Source organism: Suillus discolor (genome assembly GCF_016758755.1).
Source record: "Suillus discolor strain FC423 chromosome Unknown F5147scaffold_27, whole genome shotgun sequence".
In the NCBI taxonomy this organism is placed as follows: domain Eukaryota; kingdom Fungi; phylum Basidiomycota; class Agaricomycetes; order Boletales; family Suillaceae; genus Suillus; species Suillus discolor.
Genome location: NW_024541274.1, coordinates 446,212 through 464,269, shown reverse-complemented (window position 1 = coordinate 464,269; position 18,058 = coordinate 446,212). Strand labels below are relative to the sequence as shown.

The following is an 18,058-nucleotide window of genomic DNA, read 5'->3' as shown; positions in this document are numbered from 1 at the left end:
TTGGTATATATAATGGTTTGTTCAGACCTGCAAGATATCATTACGTGTTTACATGGGATCCAGGTTTGCACGGACGTGAGTATTTTCGGCAAGTGGGTGTCGTTATTTATTCTTCGGTGCCACAAATGTTGGTGCTTACAAAGTCACTATTTTTGTCAGGCAATTTGACAGCGTTTGCCAGCGCACTTCTGATTCGCACCGCTTGCAAAGATCCGATGTACAGTCATCAATAACGCATTGCATATCCTACATAGCTGCACGAAGCCAATGGTATACGCCTATACCAACGCTCCGTTGACGAACACGATAAGCTCTACTGGAATACTTGTGACAGGAGTACAATCCGCTGCAATGATACAGTGTCCCAAAATACACTTATCATTCCACCCTCTATATGTGTTTTGCCCTGAATGTCCCCGATATAGTTATCCCTCTCCACCCTCATCCAGAGATCTTGATGACGGCAAACGGGCTCTCCCTCGGTCACTAATGACCCGAGCTACTTCCCTCCTAGCTTTTCTGATATCCATTGCATTGACACGTGCTTGTCGATGTGATATCCCTGTACTCTCCGAAGAGCAGCTATACCCTCCATGACCCAGTTGTGGCTGCTCCAGGAGGCATCTCCCCGAACAACAGGAATGGATGCGAGTGTGGTGTGGAGCAGATGTAGATTCTCGGAATCCACCAATCCTATAGGTGCCCTCCCCAAATAACCATTCTCCCCATCTTTGAGTGTGACTGATTGTGGTGCTTCGAGGCTGTAGTCAACAGCTGAGCCAGCGATTTGATAGACCAATGAATGGGTAGATGGTGTGAATACGACAACGATTACCCATTTGGCTTTTGAGGATGATTGCCCAAAACGGGCGACCGCTACTTCATAGAATGGGGGCATCGGGTGCAGGACGGGTACGGAAGTGGGTGAGCTGGCACCTTTTGAGTGTAACAAACGGCTAGTGTCGGTGAGAACGACGGGTCTCTTTTCGAGTTGCGGTGAATGGTGGGAGAGATATGCTGCATAGTGGTTGGAAGCTTTTATAATAATTCTGCGAATTAACGTGTTCTATTGACAATCAAACCCATTCAAGCAAGCAAGAATAAGATGTCTCAGCACTACATTTTGGTGGGGATGGAACATGAACTCACATCCAAGATTGGTTGCTTAATCTATCCCGAAAAAGTCTTATTGAAAGATTCCAGGGCGCGAACACAAGCTTAAGTGCGATGGCGCAGGAGTAACAACTTTACCAAACTATACCCTCAAGCGTCTTCGATCCGTCAGATTCATTTATGGATGGTCCGAATCGAATCAAACTGAAGCGAAAGTGCGGGATGTGAGAATCGTGGTAAGGGCCCCTCTTCGGTAAATGAAGGAAGCTATTTGTCCGGTTCCAGTCTCCGGTGCTATATGCTTCGGTTCGTGAAATACAAGGCACGACCCACTACGCAAGTGCAATGCAGGGCACGACTAGGACTCATGAGATTCCTTGCGATCGTGTGTGCGAAGGTAAACTCTCGCAAGGATGCTCTGTAGAAGGTCGAGCGTATAAATAGCCTAGGGAGAGTCATGGATCTTTGGAGGTGGGCGTCAATCAGTTGAGCGTGAGGAAATTGCCAAAAAGACAGCTTACCGCAGTCAGAACAAACGTATTCTCCCATCAAGGCGAAAAGTGCCGCGTAGATTTCTTAATCGCGCATATAATTCTTGCAATTTAGCCTCCTTGAAGAAAATCAACTGCTGATCACGGTGTCAACGGAACCGGACCGACTAAAATTTGATACGGCCTTTGCCAGTCCACAGATAATTCCAGTAAGACAGCCGCGAGCGTCAAGCACAAGCATCGGAGATGTCCATACACGCGGCTGCCCACTAGATAAGAAACTTGAACGCATTCTAGACCCGCTGGTGGCGTATCCAAATATCTTGAGGGAGTGCAGGTGGAAACGTGAATGTCAAATTGCGGATCTTGGCTTAGCACGTAAGGTCATGTTCGTGATTACATGTGACTCATGTTGAGATCACCTGATATGAGTGTGATCACGTGAGATAGCTAGAAAACATGCAACTACAGAAATCCCATCGAGTACCCTAAGGTCAGAAGTTGGCAATGCGAACCCTAGGCTGTACTATAGGTAAGCCTTTCACCATGTTCAAGTTGTATGCACCCTCTGATATTTAATATTTAATATTCAGGTGACCCCGCTTATCAGTCTAATGTTGATTCCACTCTACAGAGCGTTCGCATTCAATGAGGCTAAACGAGATCTCAAGGCCTCACCTCAGTCAAATCTTCTGCTAACGCAAGCGTGTCGGCATGCGCAACAGATCGTTCGTAATGTAATTGGCAATACGCCGTGTTCACTGGACTTGGAACTCTCAGTCATCACGAGTCCAATTATAAACGCACCAATCCTGACCAGTCGCTCAGGCAAAAAAAGGGATACATGTGCTAGTTCTTCCGAGGCGCTTCCAAAGCGTGAATCAGAATAAGGACAAAAGGATCCAGGAAGTCTCATCTCTGACTCAAGATCACCGTGACTGCACACGTGCAGTTATAGTATCACTGGTCGCTAGAGTGGCTGACACTTTCATATAACATGAATGTCAACATCATCCTGTAAACTTACAGATCATAGTACGTTTGCAATAAATTCGCGGTGCAGAAAATAAAACAACCGTACCGCGGAGCAAGATAAAAGTTGGCAGGGCCGAACCTTTTAGTAGTAGTCTAATCAAGGTTATGTCTACTAACTTATGTGAGCACCCGGTTTGTCTCACGGTCGCTCATCATCGCAGACGACTTTTGAGCGCTGGATTTTGTCCTCGACGTCCGTGAAGGTAGAAAAAAAATGGACACATAGTCCATCTAGACGCGCTCACGCTATATACAATGAACGATTCCGCCTCCCAGCTTGCAAGGTGCTGGCTGCTATCTTCAACTTCGCTGACCCCCAACTGATCCTCAACTTAGTGAGGCAAAATCAACCCACCAAAGTCTGAAAGAGCTTCTCAAAGCTCACCTTCCATGGGATAGAGAGGTTGAGTTTCAAAGGAAGAGGTACTCGCATCCCAAAATCCTTTTTTGACGGTGTCCCTAACAGTGTCCACTGTCCGTAGTCTCCGACGTCTGTATCTTCGCCTATTATTCGTCGAGCCATACGCCAAGGAATCTAAAGATGCCGAGACTCATCTTTGGATGCAGACATCTTATCAATTTATTTCTAACTACAAACAGAACGTCGCAACTCTCGATCGAACGCTGCAATCTGCACCCCGCCATCAGCCCAGGCAGAGTAATCATGGCCCGGTGGAGTATCGCAAACTGATGCAACGATTCCGCCAGTTTCTTGCTGAAGAAGAGAAATTTTGGACACAACTGGTAGCTCGATACCAGCGATCCTTTGCACTTCACGAAGCACAGCATATACTTTCTATCTTAAACATTACGATTCCAGATGACCTTGGTACTCCCAATGGCTCCATTGGGGGGCACGAAGGTGTCCCAAACTCCAGTTTTGGTCGCAACCAATTTCAATTTCCCATCGAAGGCAATACGCCTTCTCCTACGAGCTCTGCCGAACGCGAAATTAATCTCGCGATTCTTAGCAAGGCGATAGTATGCTTAGGTGACATGGCACGATATCGGGAGCTTTACAACGAAGGTGGAGGGCGTCCGCGAGCCGGTCAGGAAGACGGCTCAGGGCCAGCTAGGCGGGGCGGCCGCAACAGAAGAGGCGGCGCTATGAGCTTTGATTCCATACCACGCGCCAGGAACTACGACAAAGCTGTTCTGTGCTACGATCAAGCGCGCCTTTTGGTCCCTTCGGAGGGCAATCCATCACATCAGCTGGCCATTCTCGCTTTCTATCAGAACGATATGTTCAGCTCGCTTCTCCATTACTATAGAGCGCTTTGCGTTCGTCAGCCTTATGACACTGCATCCGAGAATGTCAAGAAAATTCTCAATAAATCGCTCGATCAGCAAGCGAAGAGGACACGGGAAGGGGTACAAATGCCTCCCGATCTTGGTGATTTACCACCACGCTTGAGAGTCGAGTCCTTTAAGGAGAAAGTTGTGCTATTGCACGCACTATGGCGATTAGGTTCAGATAAGTGAGTGATTGGATTCGATCGATAATTTCAGTTGTCGAGATGAAATAATTCCGCTTAGATCAAGGTTAAATCCCATTGTGCATGCAGCAGATGTCGTCAAGGATTTTACGGCTCTTGTTTCAGAGCGCGTTCTTCCAATTGATGCCGTGACCAAGGTCATCGTTCTCTCAGAGGGAGCACTTTGGAAACATCGCATGATCCGGGACACATCTCCACCTTCGAATAGGAGATCCGGAGGGATTCCTGACCCAGCTACTGTCGAATCCCAGATTCTGAAGCATGTTCTTGCCATTCACCAGTCTCTCCTGGAGATCGGCGCTAAGGAACTTGGCTTTCCACCAGAAGATGCAGCTGAAAACGACCTTGCGCAGCGTATCACTGCGGCATTCAGGCGCACTCTACCCGCATTGCGTGTTGCGAGCAAGTGGTTGTTAGCAAATCTCAAGTATGTGGCGCATTCCACACCCTCTACGGGGTCAAACCAGGTCGAGGAAATTCCAGGGGTATTCGTTTCAGACATGCCAGTCTTTTGGCAGCATTTCCTGCTTTTTTACAACGCCCTATACAAGCTATTCCCAATAGAGAAGCTACCTTCGTTGCTCTCTCCGCTGGATGAGGACATCGACCTTAGGGGCTTTCTTCCACTGCGGAGCCTCATGATTGGCGATACTCCTAAGATTGTGGATGCTGATATGCACAAGGGGAATGGATCGGCCACCATTGGGCCGCAGGGTCGCGAGAGCGTTCACCCAAACGAAGAACAATTGATGAGGATATCTGATTTGCTCAAAGACCTCAAGAATCTCGCGGAATCACCAGTGAGGGCTGATTGCTCTGCCTTTGAATTAATCGGGTTTACCTTACTATAGGATTCTCCAATCCACTTGCGGGGTGATACTTTCGTGCTTGAAATCACTGCCACTGCACCTGATGCTCAGTCTCAGGCAAAGGCAATTGGTGCAGAGGCTGTAAAGATGCCTGTTACACCTATAGTCTTAAGTCCTGATGTTCCTGACTTGATGCCACTGGAGACTTGTGCGGAGGACGATGCTATAACCGATACAGGGCATACTGACAACGATGATCCGGTTGAAGACGCATTCAGAACTGTACTTAACGCCGAGTCACAAGATGAAGATGAAGAACAGGATGATGATGTCGTAGTTTGGGACCCAAGGTCAAATTTTGCCTGTTTCGTTTCAACGTGTCTGATGTGATATCTAGGGCCTCCATTTCGCCGCCGGGAGCAGTATCGGCCCTGCCAACGACACCTGTATTGTCGTCAACCATGATAAACGGCAACTTCATGAGCCCCAGTACATCCGTTTTGTCCTCAGGTCGTGCGGCCCCGACATCGCCGCCTTCTGCCTTCACAGGAACAACAGCTCAGGATTTATTAAACAGTTTCTCCCAAGCTGGTGGTGATGTTGCGCGATCTCCCCGCCGTCAGTCTATCGCACCTCCATCTCAATTTCTTTTCGGCTCTGGGCCCTCGAACGCTCCACCTTCTATATGGTCAAGGACTCTTGATCAGAACCCGCCAAATCTCAGTCCCAGACCCTTGTTGACCAACCAGGCACTGCCTACTTACGGTGTTGAGCACAATTTATCGACGCCAAGCAACCGAGCTATACACTCCGCTAACCGACCTCCGCCCGTGTCTTCTTTTGCACATTCACAGTCCCCGTGGTCACCTTCCTTTGAGTTTACGCACGATCCATCAAACATTCACATGAGTCACTCCGCCTCACGATCATCCGGTCCCGGGCATCGCCACTCAGCTAGTACAATTCAGAGCTCGCCTTCATATCAGACTGCATTAAATGCAGTGAATCATCAACCATTTGCGTACCCACAGGAGTCACTCTACTTGAATGCGGAGATGACTCCCGCTGCTCTTCCACCACAATCGGGGTTGCATTATCAACAGGGTGGATTCAACCTCTCCCCTGCAGTGCCTTTGCCGCCGCCGCAGTATCCTCGGCCGATGCAGCATTACCCGACTTCGTCCATTTGGGGAAACATGGGGTGATGACCATCGTCAGGTTTTCGTCGCTTAACTGAGATGTTGCCACATGCTCGCGGATACAGCAAATACAACACGCTTGTGCAGAGCCCGCTGTGGCCTGAAAATTCGTTATCGTCGGATACAAGCCGAATGGCGCGAGACGCCGTTCCAGATCGTAGTAGAGCTGCACCTCCTGATCAAGGCGTATTAGTGACTGGTGCTTAAGGGCCAAATACGTGGCCTTCCGAACAATCAGAAGTCTCCTCTATCTATTTCATGCCTATCAGACCTATTTTTTCTTCTCTCATAGCCGTGCCTCTCGTGTCGTGTCGTTTCGTTATCAGATCTGTGTTATACTGCTTCAGGGTTTCTCTTGTAGCGTGTCATGATCCGGTCTTTAAAGCTTATACATGATCAGACTTTGATCCTCTCCCCAGTTTTTGCGATGTACTTGATATTGTCGTTATGTATATGCGTCCACTTGCTCGATTGTGCTATTACTTAGTGTCCATGTCGTCGCCATGGGGCGTGCTCTTATCTGCGTCTTTTGAAACCCCAATTCATGTTGACGCCCATAATCCAGGCTGCGGTGGGATAAGAGGGGATACTGAGACTTGACTGGGAGTGCAACTATGCTAAAACAGTTGGATGGTAACTTGCCCCTGTTACATAGTCCAAGCTACCGCTGTCTATAATAGAGAACGAAATCAAAAAAAGCAAATGAAATTCATCAACTAAGATTCCATTCGTAAATGTTCATGTGTCTGGATCTACGCAGGAAAATACGTCCTGAACAGTACAAGTCAGGAGAACAAAGGGTATTAAAGTACAAGAGATATTAGCACTGTATCCGTAAGAAGCTAAGCGGCTGAAACATCCTATGGATGATATATCCTTTCTGGGGCTGAATGAAATCTAGAGGCGTTCTCCACGGCCGATAACAGTCACCTGGACAGAACGGCGTTGCATCAGTAAATGAACTATTATTCGGGCGGACACCTGATGCAACAACCCACCTTGAAGCCGATTGACCTAAGCTTGTCTGCATCCACAAGCAACCGCCCATCAAAAACAAATGCAGGCTTGTTCATACCCGCGTACACGGCTTGCCAATCAATCGTCTTGAATTCGGCCCACTCAGTGGCGATAATGACTGCCTCAGCATTCTTGCAGGCTTCCAATGCAGAAGAGCAGATAGAGACTTGACGTTGAACTTTGACAGCAGCATGAGTTGTCAATGTGTCATGCAAAAGATGTGGCTTACTCGTTTCAAGGGGCACGTCAGGACTAGCCTCGTTGAGGTCTGCCCATATTTGACTTGACTCCACTTGAGGATCATAGATGTTGACAAGAGCCCTTTCTTGCTGGAAGTCGCGGATAAGCGTGATGGCAGCTGACTCACGGGTGTCACCCGTATCAGCTTTGAACGCAAAGCCAAGAACCGCAATGCGCTAAAACAGATCAAAATCGATTTGACAGATGGGCAGAAAAATCGCGTACCTTGCCAGTGATAGTGTTGAATAGGGTATCCACAACCCGCTTACTAAACCTCCTCTTCTGGTATTCATTCATCGTTACCACCTGTTTCCAGTACTCAGCTACTTCTTTTAGATTGAGGCTCTCTGATAGGTAGACAAGGTTGAGAATATCCTTCTGGAAGCAGCTACCTCCGAAACCAACGGATGCACGAAGGAATTTCGGGCCAATGCGTGAGTCTTGTCCGATAGAGTGAGCGACCTCGGCGATGTTGGCGCCTGTGGCTTCACAGATGGCGGAAAGTGCGTTGACGGAGCTGATGCGCTGCGCAAGCATGGCGTTCGCAGCCAGCTTCGAGAGCTCAGAAGACCACAGGCCGACAGTCAGAATCCTTTCTTTGCTATGTGGTCGGTCAGCACATCATTAGGCTCCGCAATACAATGAAGGAACTCACGGGACCCAATTCTGATAAACTTCTGATAGCGCCGCGCAGGCCTCCTTGCCCTCCTGTGTCTGCAAAGAGCCAATGAGCACACGATCAGGAGCAAAGAGATCGTCGATGGCGGTTCCCTCAGCGAGGAACTCGGGGTTGGAGAGGATATCGAAGCGTGCGTTGGGCTTGCTGTTGGCGTCGAGGATGGTGCGCATGGACTCCGCGGTCCTGCAAGGTACGGTAGATTTTTCGACGACGATCTTTGATGATGTCGCAGTAGCTGCGATGCGCCGAGTAGCGAGCTCGACGTAGCTGAATAAAGATCGTCAGCACACGATCATATAATGGGAGGGCCGATGCAATAAAGGGCGAAAAAAAAAAATCGAAAATTCACTTTAAGTCTGCAGCGAAGCCAGCACCGACACCGCTTTTTTTGGTCGGAGTGTTCACAGATACGAAAATGAGGTCTGCGTCCCGAATGCCTTTGTCAACATCGGTGCTGAAGAAGAGGTTGCGTCCGCGAGCCTGGCGAACGACATCCTCCAGACCAGGCTCATATATGGGCAGGTTGAAGTCTGGCGAGTTCCAGGCGTCGATGCGGGCTTGGTTCAAGTCAACGATGGTGACCCGGATATGAGGGCATTTCAGTGCGATCACGGCGCAGGTAGGACCGCCTGCAAAGCAGATGTAAGCTCGAGGTATTCAAAGCGATTAGCGATGCCGTGAAGCAGTGGCTCACCAACGTATCCAGCACCGACTGGACGTGATAAATGAGCAACAGATAATAGGAGATACCGCCGAAGGACTCACTGCAGCAAATTTGTTCGACTCTAGGCATTGTGGTTATGGATTGAGAGAAAGACTATGCTGAATTGATGAGTCGCGGTTCGCTTAAGTAGGCTGTTGACCTTGAGGGAGTGGAGTTACGGGGAAGCGATTTTGAACGTTACTGTGGTCGTCATTCCAAGACCAGGTACCACCACCTGCCTTGCCTCATGACACGACTCGTTTCACTCTTTTATCAATTAAAAACACCCCTCAAGTCTGTAATGATTCAGCTGCTTTTTTCGACAAACAGGTAAGTTTAACGGCCATTTGACGACAAATGATAAAAAACGTGGCTAAGGAAGCACACCCGGAGTAGAAGGCCGAGCGCCAAGTGCGCACCAGGCCTCGCAAGTTGCCACAATAATATCCTCAAGCTTCCGCCTGGTACTATGCACGCAGTCGATAACTAGTACCGAGTAGTCGCCCCTAGCCTGAGTAGGCAAAGTTCGAAAGATTCAAGAAGACCGTTGCTTCTGTATTAGGGCAACACCGTGGGCACTGGGCATTAAACGGTGCGTGTCTTCGCTTTATGTCACCTTAACCAACGTGCTACTAGTAGTCTATTAGTGTGGACGCGAGGCATATCTCCTTTCACGCATATCAATTACGACTTCCACCCTTGCCTGATACACGAGAAGACGAGACCGAATCTTCCTGATAACGTGGAGATAAGCCTTTGATCTACCAGATATCACTTGCAGATTCCTGGGAATGATGGTAACCCGAGATGTGCATGGAGCACGAGCGTGAAGCGTGCCCAAGTTGTCTCTTATATGGGTGAATAGAAAGCCTGCTTGCCGAGGCAGGCTATAGCCCCGGGGACGTTAGATAGCCCAGGCTGCTGGTGTGCAGTCGGCTTGGGGTCATCATGCAGTTCCCAGAGCGCCTTTTGATACTGGAGCGGTGTATCCGCGACTTCGTGCTTGCGTGTCGCGAATAAGGGAAGTCAAGCATTGAACAAAGCCCGGCAGCTGACTAATAAGCTACGGTAGTACTATCTATTTACCCGGGGTCCTGCTCCTTAATATTCTAAAATTTTAATGTCCACGCAGCCTTTGCAGTGAACAGCTTGCGGCTCTATTCAAGGGGCACCCATTCCCAAATTGACTGTCATTTACTACACTGCGAGACTATTACAGATAGAGTCCAGTGTGTTTTGCGGTGCCGCCCGGTCAAATCATAGAAGTGCACAGTCGCGAAAAAGCGGTTATGCAATGTAGAGTTGTTCGTGAACGAACGGAGGTCGAGAGCGGCTTGTTGCAGAGTATATCCCTTCAAAGGTCTAGAGGTGGCCATAAGACCAAAGTTCGACACGGAAGCACACCGCGGCATATCCTGCCAGAGCTGAGAGGGTAAGGCCCGGGTTGCCAACTTGCCACCACTAATGTTCAATTGTCTCGTTACTGGCGCTCGCCGCTAATCCATCTCAGTAAACATTTTCCGCATCGCAAAGAGTGGACTCAGACGTGGAGATGGGCGCACGGCGAGCAGAATCAGCAGATAGCAAATTGCCACAGCGCATACTACTGACGGGGAGCGGTGGAATGCAGGTGAAGCGTGCACATGTCACCCGTTTCGTCCTTGTATATGGACAAATAAAATATATCACATGGTGTAGTTACAGATACATAGTATAATAGAGATTTAATACTGTGACGCGGCCATCGTAGATCAGAGAAATTGATGCATGATGCATGAAACAACAGGCAATCCTGATCGGCCTGACCAAGGGGTAAGTATATATATTATGTAGGTTTACTCGCGGTATATCACACGAATGAACAACGGCCCTCCGCCGCAGATCGGCGGGAAAAGGAATCTTCGTCACTAAAGGTAATTCATAGGTCAAGATTAATACGAAGGACTAGCAAACCCTGACGTACTTCATCGTACACGATATCTTCTTTTCCGTCTTCATCAAGAGGATCCCATGGTGGTGGACATTTAATCCACCTGAACAGCTATCAGAATAGCTGATGGATGTTTAGGCAGGGATGAATAACGCACATATTATCTTCTGTTGATTGTACCTCTGCCCACGGAACTTTCGCTTAAACCAATGTTGTCTGCGCTTGAGGTCGAAGAGAGGCGTGTAACGGTACTGTCCAGCTTTGTCAAACGCCTTTCGGAGAAACGCTGCTTGAGCGTCCGTCCACCAATCGATTGAAGCTTCTCCGCCAGTAGATACGTCTATTGGAGTTGTGAGCGAAGTATTATCAGTAAGCACCAGTGTCACCCTCTCTGCGGCTACATCAGGCCTTCAGCATACTGCCACCAATGAAGCACAAGGTAATACGCACACCTGTTGGACAAGTATAGATAATACCCTGGACACGTAAATATACTGCTGACGATATATTTATCCTTCAACTGGTGCGCCTCGTGGATGATGCTCAGAACCCTGCCCTGAGGAATATATTCCTGCTGCGGCTTGCGCATTACCAAGACAGCACCTCGTTTGCCCTCCTGGAACTGGAACTCGGCCTTGAAGGAGGTGGAAGGGCGGAGCTGTTCGATTGTAATTTGTGAATGAATGATAGGCATCAACAAGGAGTGCATGCACTCTCACACTTTTGGCGTGATCAAAATCTCACTCTTTTTGACGTCCATCGAGGACATAATCATGTCTTCCTCGACTGCACCCATTATCGGCTGGCATGATGGATGAGACAAATCGATCATCAAGCCTTGCTGCTTGAATGATTCTTGAAATGCTTCGTCGTATATATTCCCGTCCGCTATAAACACTCCAGTTGGCCTATCAATCTTCCCGAAGCTTCCGACCTACGGGCACTTAACGTTTAACACTAGGCAAACTCGGGATAGTGCTCACTAAAGCACGTAGACTGACCTTGATCGGGACCGGCGGGTCCCAATCAGCCCACTTAGATGACGTCTGGAAAATGAGATCAATGAACTTGCGAGAGGCGTAGTCTGGCATTGCTGACGGGGGGGTGTGTGTGTTGGAAATGGGATGTAGAGGTACTATGGGTTTGCGCCTTGGATGATGCTAAAGCAGAGCCATTTATACAATGTCCCCGGTGCTGAGCGCCAATTCTACCACAAAGCACTGAATATCGCCATTTGTTGTCAGCCCTGCAGGCCTTTGTCGTTCATCGCGGCGAACTAGTTCAAGATGTCGATGATGCGGGCCGAACCGGACCTTGTGCATGCATTAAATTAGGCATTCCTAATTAAAATTTACCATAAATAAATCCAATTTGAAATTTCATTGTCGTCAAATTTACCGACTACTCTATCGACGCGACTTGCCTCATCCTGGTCACCAATTTAGAGTATGTTATAGAACTCCTGCTAAGTAGGTCCTCCGAATTAACAAGGTCTCATGCATTCACAAAGTTTGGCGTTATCAGTATCACACTCAGCTTACTGCTTCATCAACTTCGCTTCCTCGGGCACTAGTCTTCACAGCGACTGTCAGCCTCTCAGATAACCACTGCAGGCCTTCCATGTTTCGTTTCAATGATATTTATGGTACCATCGGTCTTCTGCGTCGGCAAACGATCTGTAACATTGTAGTCCGATTCCTCCGCTTCGAGTTATAATGGGACTGTACTTTCTGATAGACGAGTAACTACGCAGTCGCGGCTCTCATCTCAAGACGCACCGACAGCGTCAGATGGGCTAGCTTTGAGACGACGGCGCGTGGTGACCACTAGAAATGAGGTGCTCGTTGGTGCTAGCAGCCAAAGATGGTTAACTTGGGCTGTGTTGAAAGGCACATAGTATGGGTTCAAAATCGTTTTCACCATAATCAGCATCTCCTTCATCGTGCTCTTTGTGGCCCCAGTGGGATGGAAGCCCAGCATATAGCTCCCAACCACCCTGGTGGTTCCCAGTATCTAGGCCCTACTGATAGTTTCCTGCAGAACGACTGAGGTGACTTCTCGAACAGGCGCCGACAAAGGGGCCAAAGACGGTCAGACATTCTAGATCAACATCAGTGTAGATCATATCTGTGCTTCTTCTGGTCTACCTCAAATTTGCGGCCAGACTGCCCGGACCGTCCAGGTCAGCGCTGTTAGCTCCAGCCTTACGCAGGCTCGATCATATTGTAAGTTCGGCTTCCTTAATCATTTTCATTGGAGCGCTCGTTGATGAAGAGGGTCGGATAGGAGATGGCATCCATGCAGAATTCTTCTAGCCTTCAGTAGCTGACCCTTTCATGTGAATTCCTCTCTCTCCGAAAATCCCACACCACCTCTCGTCCCCACAGGTATGGCAGTAATAAAATAGCGCAAATTCGCACTGCACCCTGCTGACCTTTTTGTTTTGCTCTCCACTGACTTTGCCCAATTCAATAGCAGCCCCACCACGCTCTATTCCCGTCTATCGCTCTCACAATTCTTTAGATACCTTTGAAGTTTTGTTGTGTTCTGCCGCAGCCCGTTGTTGAACCATGATCTCTATGGCACCCGCCCCTTCGGTCAAAGGCGAATAGCGGGAACGGATATCCTTCTCTTACGTGGCACGCTGGCTCTAATCAGAGCTTGTCATTCGATGAAGTTATGTCTTCCGTGGTGGCCGGACAAGGTATATTAAGTACATGTGCATCGCTCTATCTGGAGATGAAGCCATGCAGGTGTGTACCTGGAGCCTTGTGGCGCAACATATGGGTAAATTTCGGTTGACATCTCAAGCAATTACGACTTCTGCCATTAGGGATAAACCTCTTATGCTGCTTGATATCACGGAGAACAATATTTATACCGTCGTCGGTCATGAGCAAACTCCCGATGAAGTTAACTTGCAACTGGTCTGCACTTCTCAGGGTTCGACAGAGTTACTGGCACCCCGCGGGCGGTCGATAACGATCTCGTACACAATGTTGTAACACCCCTTATGAGGACTTGTCGGAACATCAACGATGTGCCTCTGTTTTCATTCAAATTGGCGTCTGGTCTCAATTAGTAAATACAGTCGTGTATGCGACCCAGCATTCCTACATTCTGATGGAATTATTCTTTTCCCTTCGAGACTTTTGATTTATCACACCTTATTGTCTTGTTGTCTATGTACTCGGCGATACAGTAATTTGGTTCTCTCGAGCAATCGGAAAATTCCACCTCGGATTCCCGTGTTAAGAAAGCATCTGGTGCTGTGAATCTCCACTCAAAGTACCACCACTGCATGGTCTTCCGCGAACCTCCTGCAGTCCTTAACCTTGCTTCCGCTTCACACGCTAGCTCACAACGGCGGCAACTAATTCCCCTGGATTACATTTGGCACAGCGTTTTTCCAGCAAGATGCAAAGGCAACCGCCATCGTGAAACCAAGACCTACGGCACCGTTGCACTCCGCTCTCTTCGTCAACTCTAGCCAAGAACGCGCTGCGGCTGGGGAGGAGCTGGGCTTGAATCATATCAGCGTGAACTTCCTAGCCATCACGTGGGCCGGCCTTTGGGCCTCCGGTGGCAAGGACTGGCAACATCTACTGGGGTGTCCAATTTCGAATTGGCCCAGGGTACTGGTTTCCCGCTTTCCGCCATTCAGGTGAACAGAATGTGATAAACATGTTAGTGTCAGTATTAATTGCTGATAACCCCCCAGAAGCTTGGTCAATATAGTGGTAAATGTTTCTACATATACAGGCCATGAATGAAAAGTAGGCAAATAGTGAAACGCAACTGTAATTCTACAACATCGAACCATTGTACATTTTCCCAGCCTATCTAAGCGTGAGATTGTCCAGTCCTCGCATTAGCATAGTTCTCAAGGAACCATGTCACCGTCTCCTCAAGGGCTATGCAACACAGTCAATGATCAGGAACTGAAATGAGTAAATGAGTGAACGAGGACAACAAACCTTGTTCGAATGGCGTGAATTTGAAGTCGCCAATCAGGCTCATGAGCTTTGCATTCGACGCGGGTTTGCGGTCTTGGCCGTTGTCATTGATTTCGTTCTCGAACTTCATAATGAGAACATCTTTGCTCAGGTATTTCGTGAACAGTAGAAAGGAACATACCTCGGGCTTGTCAGGGTGATTCATGACTTTGACGATGGAATTCGCAAGATCACGAATGCTGATTTCGTCATTCTCGTCCACTGGGAGCTCATCAGTAAACTTCACATCAGTAGATATACGAACGCTTACCTGAAAGGATGACAGGTTCGACGGATTCGTACTCGCGCATTTGCCATATGAATAGCTTGGCCAAGTCACGGGAGTAGATGAATTGACGAAGGGGCGAACCGTCACCCATAACTTTAAATGGCGTGTTGTTCTCTGCATTGAAAGCGTATCAGTGTGCAGAACGTTTGAAACGAGGGGAAACGGACTTTGTGATAGGTAGCATTTGTGGATTAGCGCGGGCATCACATGCGCATGCTTCAGATCACTTTGGAAGGATCAGCCAGGACATGATGACTTTTACAATGGTCGAGCGTACAAGTTATCATGCGGTCCAAATACATTGGTCGGAATGGCAGATGTGAAGTTGCAGCCGAATTCCTCCTTGTAAGCACTGCGCAGTAGATCTGAGCCGTAGTACAAAATGTCCTGATAAAATCATGACATACTGGTTCTGGACATCTACCATTCTCTTCGCATGCGCGTATCCGAAGTTACTCGAATGCGGTGGACCAAGGTGAACCTTCTCTTCTGTGAGTGGGTATTCGACTTTGTCCGGGAAGACACACGTCGAAAGACAAGAGATGACTTTCTTTGTCCCTTTGATGTGAGCAGCGTGGAGAACATTGTCATTGATCAGCATGTTATCGCGGAGGAAAGTCATCTGCAAGGAGTCAGATCGCCCACGACAGAGGATATTTGTGCTAACCTTCCGCTCTCTGTTCGCAAAGAGACCGCCCACTATAGAAATGCAGATCAGATGGGCTCATCCTGAACCGAACTAAGGCATACCAAGGGCAGCCAGATGGATGACATGAGTGGGTTGGTACTTCTCAAATAACTTCAGAGTTTCTTCTGGGTTTCTGCACTACGCATTGATGCTTGCTATCCGGACAATAATCATATAACAACACCTTAGATCGGCCTCGCGAGAGCCAGCAAAGATCCATTTCTCTCCTGGACGCTTTCCGAAGCGCGAGCCTTCTGGTTCGTGTTCGATAACGTACTCAATAGCTTTCCCGACAAGTCCAGTGCCTCCAGTGACAAGTACCACGGCTGCCATCGTTGTTGACTTGAGAAGAAGTTCAAATAACTATGCCCTGCTATAAGAGGAGTGTTTTTATGTGAGACTGATTGATCAAGATCACCAGACTGTATTCCCACAATAACCATCTTGTACCCACACCATTGCTGTATGAACCGTATTTACTTGTAACATCTTCTCTAGATTCTCCACGTTGGACCGTCGTCAGGTTTCCCCCTTTGCATCCTCAAAGTCATCACTCGGAGCGATATGGACTACAAGAAGATAGCGAGCGACGTTTACAATCTTGCAGAGTCAGATGAACCCATAGCACCCATTGTAAGAGAGGCATTGCAGGTCATCGAGCAGTGTCTGGCTCAATACGGGTGAGCAGCAGTTTTTCTTTGCTCATGCATGGTTCATCACTGATATTTTACTTCATAGGCAAGACCACGTATCTCTAAGTTTCAACGGCGGGAAGGATTGTGCGTCAGCAGGACCCCTGAGATGTACATATACTGATTCATTTGTCCCGTAGGCACCGTCCTACTTCATCTGTATGCTGCGGTTCTCGCCAGAAAGGTGTCGTCAACGCATAACCCTATATTCGCATTATACATTCCAGACCCGTCACCATTCTCTGCACTGGAGGAATTTATCAAGATAGCTACGCAAGACTACCTCCTCAATCTTTTCACATGCAATCTATCCTCAGATATTCAGTTGCCTGTGGAAAGTGTGACGCCTGGTGTGTCGACCCCAACAGCGCTTAAGGGGAGCAGTGGCTACATAGGACATAGCCTTCAGACTCGGCCTGTCGGAGCGGCTAGGGGAGGTGAAGGGATGCGGCGAGCCCTGGAGTTGTACAAATCACGTTTCCCGGATATTCAAGCGATTTTGGTGGGCACCCGACGAACGGACCCCCATGGAAGTCAGTGTCACTATTATTGCGCGATGCAAGTACTCATGACTTGAGTAGCAACCCTATCATACAGAAATGTGACAGATCCTGGATGGCCCGCCTTCGAACGAATAAACCCAATCATCAATTGGGCATACTCAGATGTCTGGACATTCCTAAGGAAACTCAAAATTCCGTACTGTACGTTGTATGACGAAGGGTGAGGATGTTTTTATTTCGCAAGCTGCGATTGACGCCTGCGCAGTTACACGTCTCTGGGATCCACATATAACACATTACCAAATCCAGCCCTACTTGTCAAGGATTCTGATTCATCCCACACTCTTCCTTCTTCACTCACAGTTGTGGCAAACAATCCAAATGCAATGTGTTTCGTCGAACCAACACCACCAAAGTCGTCTCTGAACGGCATTGGTCCTTTTACCATCATTGCCGATAACCCCGACCAGATATGCCTCGCCGACCCTGTCTCTGATTTGAGGGTGTCAGAGTCACCTAGGAGCACACTAGGACCTTTCCAGGTTCTGGTCAACGATCCAAATACTCAATGCCAGGGCGAGGTTAATGACAGGAGTGCCAATGGTGTCAGGCTTCCACCGCGGTATCGACCCGCATATGAGCTACAGGATGGAGCCCTTGAGCGTGCTGGGCGAGTTTCAGGTCCCGTGATATCAGAGATCTGATTAATGTTATAGACGACCCGGCAGATAGAATAACATCATTATTCCTGTATTTGACATGGATCACTTGCAGCTGTATTCATTATTTCCAGAGCTTAAAAGTTGACTGGGGTCTGACCACCATTTGACCAGGTAAATTGACTTTGGACTACCAAACCGGCAAGCACAAGAAGGATGAGAACGTCTGGGAAATTACCCTGGGGTATCTGAGTCGGAAGGTGTCGTAGGTGCAGAAATGAATCCCAAGGAAGGCAAATTGATGACACTGTTGAAAGATGGTGGTCGTATCGAGCACAGGGCGGAAGTACTGTACTTGCTGGAGGAGATGTTATTGGTAGACTTGAACTAAGAAGGAATGTGTTGGGTGTGGGTGGATGGAATAACGAGCACCCATTCCATGAATACTGACATCGGAAGTGTATTTGTATCATATATCTTCCCAGTCCACTCGTGATTATTTTTTCATGCTGGGAGCATC

General features: G+C 48.3%; 6 protein-coding genes across 6 annotated transcripts; 2 read left to right on the top strand and 4 right to left on the bottom strand.

Moving 5' to 3' along the window:
- Positions 1-398: 398 nt before the first annotated feature.
- On the bottom strand, positions 399-1,194 carry F5147DRAFT_173379 (uncharacterized protein). The gene is made up of 2 exons (XM_041428392.1): positions 1,150-1,194; positions 399-1,066 (listed from the first exon to the last, which is right to left on the bottom strand). Exon 2 carries the CDS (start codon positions 896-898, stop codon positions 500-502), a length of 399 nt encoding a protein of 132 aa, XP_041292954.1. The 5' UTR covers positions 899-1,066; positions 1,150-1,194; the 3' UTR covers positions 399-499.
- Positions 1,195-2,768: 1,574 nt separating this feature from the next.
- On the top strand, positions 2,769-6,149 carry F5147DRAFT_753402 (uncharacterized protein; the record flags this gene model as incomplete). Its single annotated transcript, XM_041440248.1, has 7 exons — positions 2,769-2,923; positions 2,976-3,062; positions 3,122-4,117; positions 4,176-4,935; positions 4,987-5,294; positions 5,342-5,774; positions 5,799-6,149. Exons 1-7 carry the CDS (start codon positions 2,895-2,897, stop codon positions 6,147-6,149), a joined length of 2,964 nt encoding a protein of 987 aa, XP_041292953.1. The 5' UTR covers positions 2,769-2,894.
- A 594-nt stretch (positions 6,150-6,743) lies between these two features.
- On the bottom strand, positions 6,744-9,000 carry F5147DRAFT_635976 (UDP-glucose/GDP-mannose dehydrogenase family, NAD binding domain-containing protein). The gene is made up of 8 exons (XM_041432904.1): positions 8,845-9,000; positions 8,774-8,791; positions 8,429-8,708; positions 8,056-8,346; positions 7,626-8,001; positions 7,390-7,576; positions 7,142-7,338; positions 6,744-7,073 (listed from the first exon to the last, which is right to left on the bottom strand). The coding sequence occupies exons 1-8, from the start codon at positions 8,870-8,872 to the stop codon at positions 7,041-7,043; spliced, it is 1,410 nt and encodes a 469-aa protein (XP_041292952.1). The 5' UTR covers positions 8,873-9,000; the 3' UTR covers positions 6,744-7,040.
- A 1,700-nt stretch (positions 9,001-10,700) lies between these two features.
- Positions 10,701-11,803, bottom strand: F5147DRAFT_576935 (uncharacterized protein; the record flags this gene model as incomplete). Its single annotated transcript, XM_041431359.1, has 5 exons — positions 10,701-10,815; positions 10,866-11,109; positions 11,163-11,370; positions 11,434-11,646; positions 11,714-11,803. 5 exons carry the CDS (start codon positions 11,801-11,803, stop codon positions 10,701-10,703), a joined length of 870 nt encoding a protein of 289 aa, XP_041292951.1.
- A 2,580-nt stretch (positions 11,804-14,383) lies between these two features.
- Positions 14,384-16,090, bottom strand: F5147DRAFT_695304 (uncharacterized protein). The gene is made up of 10 exons (XM_041437369.1): positions 15,869-16,090; positions 15,747-15,817; positions 15,664-15,695; positions 15,404-15,618; positions 15,274-15,348; positions 15,164-15,222; positions 14,979-15,110; positions 14,850-14,929; positions 14,690-14,792; positions 14,384-14,626 (listed from the first exon to the last, which is right to left on the bottom strand). Exons 1-10 carry the CDS (start codon positions 16,015-16,017, stop codon positions 14,556-14,558), a joined length of 987 nt encoding a protein of 328 aa, XP_041292950.1. The 5' UTR covers positions 16,018-16,090; the 3' UTR covers positions 14,384-14,555.
- On the top strand, positions 16,091-17,713 carry F5147DRAFT_695301 (uncharacterized protein). Its single transcript, XM_041437368.1, has 5 exons — positions 16,091-16,364; positions 16,423-16,463; positions 16,517-16,909; positions 16,958-17,099; positions 17,145-17,713. Exons 1-5 carry the CDS (start codon positions 16,249-16,251, stop codon positions 17,581-17,583), a joined length of 1,131 nt encoding a protein of 376 aa, XP_041292949.1. The 5' UTR covers positions 16,091-16,248; the 3' UTR covers positions 17,584-17,713.
- The last annotated feature ends 345 nt before the right edge of the window (positions 17,714-18,058 follow it).